Source organism: Oncorhynchus masou, chromosome 33 (assembly GCF_036934945.1).
Source record: "Oncorhynchus masou masou isolate Uvic2021 chromosome 33, UVic_Omas_1.1, whole genome shotgun sequence".
In the NCBI taxonomy this organism is placed as follows: Eukaryota; Metazoa; Chordata; class Actinopteri; order Salmoniformes; family Salmonidae; genus Oncorhynchus; species Oncorhynchus masou.
Window position 1 is genome coordinate 8,398,239 of NC_088244.1, and position 9,250 is coordinate 8,407,488.

Sequence of the window (9,250 nt, forward strand, 5' to 3'; positions counted from 1 at the left end):
GAAGTGAAACCGATTGGTTTGGTCTGAGGAAGTGAAACCGTTTGGTTTGGTCTGAGAGCGGAAGTGAAACCGATTGGTTTGGTCTGAGAGCAGAAGTGAAACCGATTGGTTTGGTCTGAGAGCGGAAGTGAAACCGATTGGTTTGGTCTGAGGAAGTGAAACCGATTGGTTTGGTCTGAGGAAGTGAAACCGCCAGCCTGGAATGTATTTATCATGACAAATGAGCTTCCCTCTGACGCTGACAGCTGATTGGCTACAAGCGAAGAGCAATCCAGTCACACAGAGCTTTTTTCTGTCACTGCAGGGTGTGTGTGTGTTCCACACAGATTGAGAAAGCAGCCTGACGAGCTAAACATTGACCTTTTAGAAAATACGGTGTAACCTTTGGTGTTAGGATAGAAGAAGAAGTAAAAAATATTTACAAATATAACTTGATTATAATTTACCAATCTACTTATATTGCATACAAGTGATATCAAATTGTATTTGTCACATGGGCCAAATACAACCGGTGTAGACCTTACAGTGAAATGCCTACTTCCAATCCCTTAACCAACAATGCAGTTTTAAGATTTAAAAAAAAAAAGTGTTAAAGTATTTACTAAAATAAATTGAAGTAAAAAATAAAATAAAAAATAAGAAGATAATAGAAAAATAATAAATAATTGAAGAGCAACTATAAAATAATAGTCCTAGTGATTGTGGCTGCCGCTGCATTGATAATGGTTTGCTATGCAGTATTTGCTCTCTAGGTATTTAATCTCTAGGGTCAAGAGGATTTGAGAGTGGCGTTTGACTCGATGCCCCATGCCGTGTGATAAATAGTAAAGTAGTGATAGGCTACCTGAAAAGGTCATATCCCCATTAATCACAGGGGAATGTCAGGTATGAGGTAGAATGAGTCTTCCTCATTTAGATTAGGACAGGAGAGGCTGAGATCATGTCTGTGACACATCATAGACATTTCCTGGTCCCATACATCATTGAGTTCCTTTAGAACCCTCAGGAGAGCTTTCATTTTCAGTTTAAACTCCACACAGAGGATTAAAAGGTTGCCCTTTAATTAACCTCTGACCTCTCACCACCTCAGTCAGTCTTGTTTAATACCTTTGGACAGCAGACTGTCCAGCCTGAACTAGAGCTTTGTGGGTGTGGTCTAATGCTTTGTTCAGTGATCCTTTGGAGTGGAGAGGTGAGGTAATAGGATAATGTCAGTCCGGACATAATCAATAGAGCACAAATGGAATCGATGGCAAGGATCAGGAGCCAGAACAACAGAAGAGGATAACCCCTGAGCCCAGATCACCTTGGGAGTGGAACACGAAGAGAAGATGAAAGAGAACTGAACAGTACTGAATAGTACCACATGAATCATAGATGGAAGCCAATCCCAGTGCAGGCTTAGTTTACCATGAATGAGTCTTCATATTTTATTTGTTTTATTATTTTGTGTGTATTTTTTTGCTGGTTTCAATTACTGTGATTTTTACTTTGGGCTTTATTGTGTTTTAACTTCAAAATGTTTATGTATGTGATGCCGTCTCTGGCTGGAGCAACCTTTAGATTTTAATGTTCAAATGCATTCAATCAATCAAACTAATTTGTTTTTCGCTTTGGTTAATTTAGCAGAATGTTAATTACCTACAGTATACTGCAGTGGTATTATAATACTGTACTGCTATTCTAACTGTGAAAGCAATGCTAGTCTCAGACCTGCTGCACCTGATTCAACTGTGCAGGCTTTGATCTTATTGCATCCCAAATGGCATTCTATCACTGCAAGTGCACTAATTTTGACGAGGACCCAGAAGGCTTTGGTCAAAATGAGGAAGCAGAGGGCTTTGGTCAAGATGAGGACCCAGAGGGCTTTGGTCAAGATGAGGACCCAAAGGGCTCTGGTCAAGATGAGGACCCAGAGGGCTTTGGTCAAGATGAGGACCCACAGGGTCTGGTCAAGATGAGGACCCAGAGGGCTATGGTCAAGATGAGGACCCAGAGGGCTATGGTCAAGATGAGGACCCAGAGGGCTATGGTCAAGATGAGGACCCAGAGGGCTATGGTCACGATGAGGACCCAGAGGGCTATGGTCAATATTAGTGCACTATGGGGATAGGGTACCATTTCAGACAGTCTGAATATTGCAACATGTCCTTACCTAAATCTGTCTGTCTGTCTGTCTGTCTGTCTGTCTGTCTGTCTCTCTCTCTCTCTGTCTTTCTCTCTGTCTTTCTCTCTGTCCCTCTCACTGTCTCTCTCACTGTCTCTCTCTCTCCCTCTCTATCTCTCTCTCTCAGGGGCTGTGGTTGTTGCCTTTGTGGTTTGCTATCTACCCTACTACATCCGGCGCCTCATGTACTGCTACGCAGAGTTTACAGAGTGAGTAACACCAGACATCCACCAGACATCACGTACTTTACCAGACAATAGGTGTACATCCACTAACAAGAGGCATGGTCAGAGGGTCATCCATCAGAGCAGGGTGACACAGAGGAGAGATCAGCCATCCAGTCAGAGGAGAGATCAGCCATCCAGTCAGAGGAGAGATCAGCCATCCAGTCAGAGGAGAGATCAGCCATCCAGTCAGAGGGGAGATCAGCCACCCAGTCGGAGGGGAGATCAGCCATCCAGTCGGAGGAGAGATCAGCCACCCAGTCAGAGGAGAGATCAGCCATCCAGTCAGAGGGGAGATCAGCCATCCAGTCAGAGGGGAGATCAGCCGTCCAGTCAGAGGAGAGATCAGCCGTCCAGTCAGAGGAGAGATCAGCCATCCAGTCAGAGGGGAGATCAGCCATCCAGTCAGAGGGGAGATCAGCCATCCAGAATAATATATCTCCCTGTTTAAATTAGCATTACCCATTCCGAATACATAGATCTTCCTGATCAAATTAGCATAATTTGTCAGATTAACCAGAGCGAGTTTTAGCTATGTCTCTCTCTCTCTCGCTCTCTCTCTCTCTCTCTCTCTCTCTCTCTCTCTCTCTCTCTCTCTCTCTCTCTCTCTCGATTGTCTGACGACACTCACAATATATAGTTTCCTTAATTGAACCAAACGATTGATTAAATGATTCCAAAGCTAAGGAAGCTCATCTGAGATACAATTAAAACAAAACTTTATAATTGGATTGTGAAGTTATGCTGTCTCAGTAATAAAGGACATTGTCATCATTTTTACAATTTCAGAATATTATTTCAACATCATAGTTTGAAAATACAATTTTTCAAAAAACAGGAAAATTGAGTTTTCGACTGCACTGCCATTTTAAGTGGTGTACACTCACCCTGCTGAGAGAGACCTACCTCTCCAACTTTGTCTACGTCAGAGCCTGGAGAGGTGAGCGCAGCAATTTCCCTGCTGCATATGAGCGTAGAGTACAGTATAACATCTCTGTAGAGAGTTGTGGCCTACATTCAGTAGATGTCAGTATGATAAGTGAGACGAGACTAGCTGAACCACCCTGCTCAGCTCATGGAAGTGTCTGTTTTAACTTTGGGTTTGATTTGGATTTGATTTGATTGGGATCTCTTTTAGTCCCCATTAGAACTAATCTTCCAAGAGTCCTTAAACATTCAAATACAATTTATAATACGAACACATTTTCACATATAACACACTATTACAAAACATACATAATATACTAACACAATGACCCAATAAATACTCAATCTAAAAAATATTGATTCTTCATCTACTATAGTCCCACAACATATCAATGTATTATATTTAAATCGTTTTAAAATAATGTTTAAATGTATATATGGAAAGGTTTGCTCAGTTAACTTATTCCATTTCTTTATTGCTCTAAAACAAAATGTTATTTTGCCTATTTCTCTTTTCTGTCTGGATAACGCATAGATGGTGGACAATCTATTCCTAGTATTTACGGAATGTCTGTCTCTTACCACCTGAATACCGTTGTGGGCTAGGGTTAGGGTTCAGGTTAGGGTTAGGGTTCAGGTTAAAGTTCAGGTTAGGGTTAGGGTTAGGGTTAGGGTTAGGGTTCAGGTTAGGGTTAGGGTTCAGGTTAGGGTTAGGGTTCAGGTTAGGGTTAGGGTTAGGGTTCAGGTTAGGGTTAGGGTTCAGGTTAGGGTTAGGGTTAGGGTTCGGGTTAGGGTTCAGGTTAGGGTTCAGGTTAGGGTTAGGGTTAGGGTTCAGGTTAGGGTTCAGGTTAGGGTTAGGGTTAGGGTTCAGGTTAGGGTTCAGGTTAGGGTTAGGTTCAATAAGTGACAGACAAATCTGATGTGCACACTGGCACAGGCAACCCCTTTAGGATAAATGGTAAGACTTATGTATGATATACTTTAAATGACTAAATAAAAATAAAAATAAAAAAGGCTATAAAAGGAAGACCAGAATCAGACATTAAAATAGGGCTTAGGTTAAGAGCCAGAGATTCTAAACTAAGAATAGAGGCCAAGTGCCAAGTGCCCTGGTCAGAGCGGTGGTCTAGGAGGAAAGGTTCGGTATGAGAATCTAGAGGTTAAAATAGATATAGAGAGTAAGGGATTCGGATTAGATATGGGGGGGTAGGGATATAAGGTTAGGGTTAGGAATTAAGATGAGGATTTAAAAGCTATGGGTTAAGGTCAGAATTCAGATTGGGGCTACAATAAGGGTGCAGGTCAAGGTTGAATTAAGATCAGGTATGAGGGTCTAGAGGTTTAAGGTTAGGCATGAGGGTCTCAGGGTTAGGGTTAGGGGTTAGGGTTAGGTTCAGGTCTCAGGGTTAGGGTTAGGGTTAGGGTTAGGGTTAGGGTTAGGTTCAGGCATGAGGGTCTCAGGGTTAGGGTTAGGGGTTAGGGTTAGGTTCAGGTCTCAGGGTTAGGGTAACTAGGATCTAGAGGTTAGGCATGAGGAACCTAGAGTTAGGGTGGGGGATTAGGGACTACAAGATAAACCACCCAATGAATACACAAAAAAAGTACATATTTAAAACAATCATAAGTGCCATTAAACAAAGAAAATACTTTCAACCCAAGATAAGTGCTATAAAAGTTTGTTTTTAATTATTAGGAAAAGGTGAAGCCACACCACACTACAAAAACAAATCTAAGAATATGATAAAAATAAGTGCCATCATGTTTAGGGTCAGTAAGTAGATCCATAAATAAATAAATAATTACATAGGAAGTACATATTTTAAAGACAATCATAAGTGCTATCAGACAATGGCAAATCCACCATGGACGAGTCAACATAAATAAATCATACAATAAACAAACATTCATTTATAATGGGCGGCTCTCCCACAGCTCCCCACTACCCCCCCCCCCACCCCCCCAAAAAAAGAAAACAAAACAACCCATGTCCCTGCACCAAGACATACCCCTCCCATCAAATAAGTAAACCAAAGTAAATTTAATATTTTTCATTCAGGCCCTTAATATCTTTCGTGTTGAGGTGCCCAATCCAAGTTCTTTCCATTCCCTCCTTACATGCTTAAATTATCCAGCCAAAAGTTAAAAATGATATTTGCTGTTTCAAATGTCCAGTGTGCTGGGTCACATGGCAGTGTGTGGAACCTAAATTTGCTAATCTCAGGTAAGTAGTTTTATTGCTCTAGGATCTTTTGATTAAGTTAATCCAAGAGTAACTGTCTATCTGAGTAGTTGATAATTGGCACGTAGAGTATGGCATTGGGAAATTTACTTTCTGCCATTTTCAACAGTTGTTGTTGTTGCTTCCAGGAGGTCAACGCCAGCTGTTTCAGAAGGCAGTTGTTGTAGTTGCTTCCAGGAGGTCAACGCCAGCTGTTTCAGAAGGCAGTTGTTGTAGTTGCTTCCAGGAGGTCAACGCCAGCTGTTTCAGAAGGCAGTTGTTGTTGTTGCTTCCAGGAGGTCAACGCCAGCTGTTTCAGAAGGCAGTTGTTGTAGTTGCTTCCAGGAGGTCAACGCCAGCTGTTTCAGAAGGCAGTTGTTTAAACCCCCCGATAGAAGCACCTTCTCCACTGTTGGGTGTTGTTCTAATTTTTCTACTAGCCCTTTTAGATGGTGGAATGTGGCCTCAGGGAAGCTGTCTGCTTGCACTCTGGGGTCAATAAACCTAGGTATCCGTAAGATATTAGAATCTCCAATTATAACAATTGGTTTTCTAATTGTAAATTCCCAATCCCAAATTTTCCTGATAGAATTTGGGTGCCTAACTGGTTCAAAGCAGGTGGATATAGGCTTCCCGACAGGTAGATTAATCACTGGGATGGAAGAAAGGACCCCCTGGTGCACCTCAGCTGGGGCTAATCCCACTGTTTTACTCTGACCTTGACCAAGAGGCGAAGTCCCCGAAGAGAGTAGCAGCGGGAGGACCGGAGTGGTAGCAATGTGGGACCCCCCGGGGGGTTAGGGTTCAGGTTCTTAGGGTTAGGGTTCAGGTTCAGGTTCAGGTTAGGGATCAGGTTAGGGTTCAGGTTCTTAGGGTTAGGGTTCAGGTTAGGGATCAGGTTAGGGATCAGGTTAGGGTTCAGGTTCTTAGGGTTAGGGTTCAGGTTAGGGTTCAGGTTAGGGTTCAGGTTAGGGATCAGGTTAGGGTTCAGGTTAGGGTTCAGGTTCAGGTTAGGGTTCAGGTTTGGGTTAGGGATCAGGTTAGGGTTTAGGTTAGGGTTAGGGTTTAGGTTAGGGTTCAGGTTAGGGTTCGGGTTAGGGTTCAGGTTAGGGTTAGGGTTTAGGTTAGGGTTCAGGTTAGGGTTAGGGATCAGGTTAGGGTTAGGGTTTAGGTTAGGGTTCAGGTTAGGGTTAGGGATCAGGTTAGGGTTAGGGTTTAGGTTAGGGTTCAGGTTAGGGTTCAGGTTAGGGTTCAGGTTAGGGTTTAGGTTAGGGTTTAGGTTAGGGTTCAGGTTAGGGTTAGGGATCAGGTTAGGGTTAGGGTTTAGGTTAGGGTTCAGGTTTAGGTTAGGGTTCAGGTTAGGGTTTAGGTTAGGGTTCAGGTTAGGGATCAGGTTAGGGTTCAGGTTAAGTTTCGGGTTAGGGATCAGGTTAGGGTTCAGGTTAGGGTTAGGGTTTAGGTTAGGGTTCAGGTTTGGGTTAGGGATCAGGTTAGGGTTAGGGTTAGGGTTCAGGTTAGGGTTCAGGTTAGGGTTAGGGTTTAGGTTAGGGTTCAGGTTTGGGTTAGGGATCAGGTTAGGGATCAGGTTAGGGTTCAGGTTAGGGTTCAGGTTAGGGTTAGGGATCAGGTTAGGGTTCAGGTTAGGGTTAGGGATCAGGTTAGGGATCAGGTTAGGGTTTAGGTTAGGGTTCAGGTTAGGGATCAGGTTAGGGTTCAGGTTAGGGATCAGGTTAGGGTTTAGGTTAGGGATCAGGTTTAGGTTAGGGTTAGGGTTCAGGTTAGGGATCAGGTTAGGGTTCAGGTTAGGGATCAGGTTAGGGTTTAGGTTAGGGATCAGGTTAGGGTTCAGGGTCCTAATCTGATATGCTTCACAGGTGTATTTCACTCCTTTATCATCTGAGACCGAGTGGTCAATTTGAACACATCTGTCTTGGAACGGTAGGAAAACATTTGGTCAACAATAATGTGGTTTATAATGTGGAAAACTATGAGCAAACATTACCCTTAATTTACAATGACAAATTAGTTCACATGTTTAGCATTGTATGTGTCAATAAAACACATTGATTCTTTATCCCTGTGCTCCCCTCCTCCCTCCCCCCACCTTCCTGTGCTCCCCTCCTCCCCCCCACCTACTCCCACCTCCCTGTGCTCCCCACCTCCCACCTCCCTGTACTCCCCTCCTCCCACCTCCCCGTGCTCCCCTCCTCCCACCTCCCCCAACCTCCCTGTGCTGCCCTCCTCCCACCTCCCCCCCACCTACTCCCACCTCCCTGTGTGCCATTCCTCCCACCTCCCCCCCACCTACTCCCACCTCCCTGTGTGCCATTCCTCCCACCTCCCCGCACCTCCCTGTGCTACCCTCCACCCACCTACTCCTACCTCCTCCCACCTCCCTGTGCTACCCCCCACCCACCTCCCCCTACCTCCTCCCACCTCCCTGTGCTATCCTCTACCCACCTACTCCTACCTCCCCCTACTCCCACCTCCCCCTACCGACTCCTACCTCTCCCTACTCCCACCTCCCCCTACCTCCCCCTACTGACTCCCACCTCCCCCTACTGACTCCTACCTCCCCCTACTGACTCCCACCTCCCCCTACTGACTCCTACCTCCCCCCTACTCCTACCTCCCCCTGCTGACTCCCACCTCCCCCTACTGACTCCCACCTCCCCCTACTGACTCCCACCTCCCCCTACTGACTCCTACCTCCCCCTACTGACTCCTACCTCCCCCTACTGACTCCCACCTCCCCCTACTGACTCCTACCTCCCCCTACTCCCACCTCCCCCTACTGACTCCCACCTCCCCTTACTGACTCCTACCTCCCCCTACTCCTACCTCCCCCTACTGACTCCTACCTCCCCCTACTGACTCCCACCTCCCCCTACTGACTCCTACCTCCCCCTACTCCCACCTCCCCCTACCGACTCCCACCTCCCTGTGCTACCCTCCACCCACCTGCTCCTACCTCCCCCTACTCCCACCTCCCCTACCTCCTCCCACCTCCCTGTGCTACCCTCCACCCACCTACTCCTACCTCCCCCTACTCCCACCTCCCCCCACCTCCCTGTGCTACCCTCCTCCCACCCCCCTCCTCCCCCCACCTCCCCGACAGGGAAGGATATGATTACTACCACTATTTCTTCATGGTGACCAACGTCCTCTTCTACGTGAGCTCAGCTGTCAACCCAGTCCTCTACAACCTGGTCTCAGCCAACTACCGGGAGATCTTCTTCAACACGCTCCGCTGCTTCTGCCTACCATGTCGTCGCAAGAAACAGAGACGTGTTCTGATCAGACACTCCACCAGCATCTCCAGTAACCACACCTTCTCCTCCAACATCATCAAGGAGACCGTCTACTGACCACCCACCAGAAAAACACTCCCCTGATAACATTCCATTTTAGAACTGCAGTGTATGGAATCTATTGCTCAGTTGGACTCCATGTATGTTTGATGGGGAGCCTGGTACTGTGAATCACTGACACATTGTGCCACATAAACACACACTAAAATATCCACAATTTGATATATTGGTGCAATCATCTGAAAGAAAGACTGAGTAAGGGCGTTGTTCGCTCAAATTACGAAATTACATTGGTTTCCTGTTAGCAGTCAATGGACGAGGTATGACAGCAATTCATGCTTTGGCTTAGTTTTCACATGCTAACAATTTAGCATTTGTTAGCACATTCAATTCATGGGACCAA

The 9,250-nt window shown here is 45.5% G+C and overlaps 1 protein-coding gene across 1 annotated transcript in view; it reads left to right on the forward strand.

Annotated features, from left to right (window-relative positions):
* Positions 1–8,904, forward strand: part of LOC135527509 (neurotensin receptor type 1-like) — a 56,468-nt gene extending 47,564 nt beyond the window's left edge. Inside the window, exons 3-4 of the mRNA XM_064956012.1 lie at positions 2,295–2,376; positions 8,655–8,904. Of these exons, the coding sequence (XP_064812084.1) occupies positions 2,295–2,376; positions 8,655–8,904 (332 nt within the window). The remainder of the gene's footprint in view (positions 1–2,294; positions 2,377–8,654) is intronic.
* The last annotated feature ends 346 nt before the right edge of the window (positions 8,905–9,250 follow it).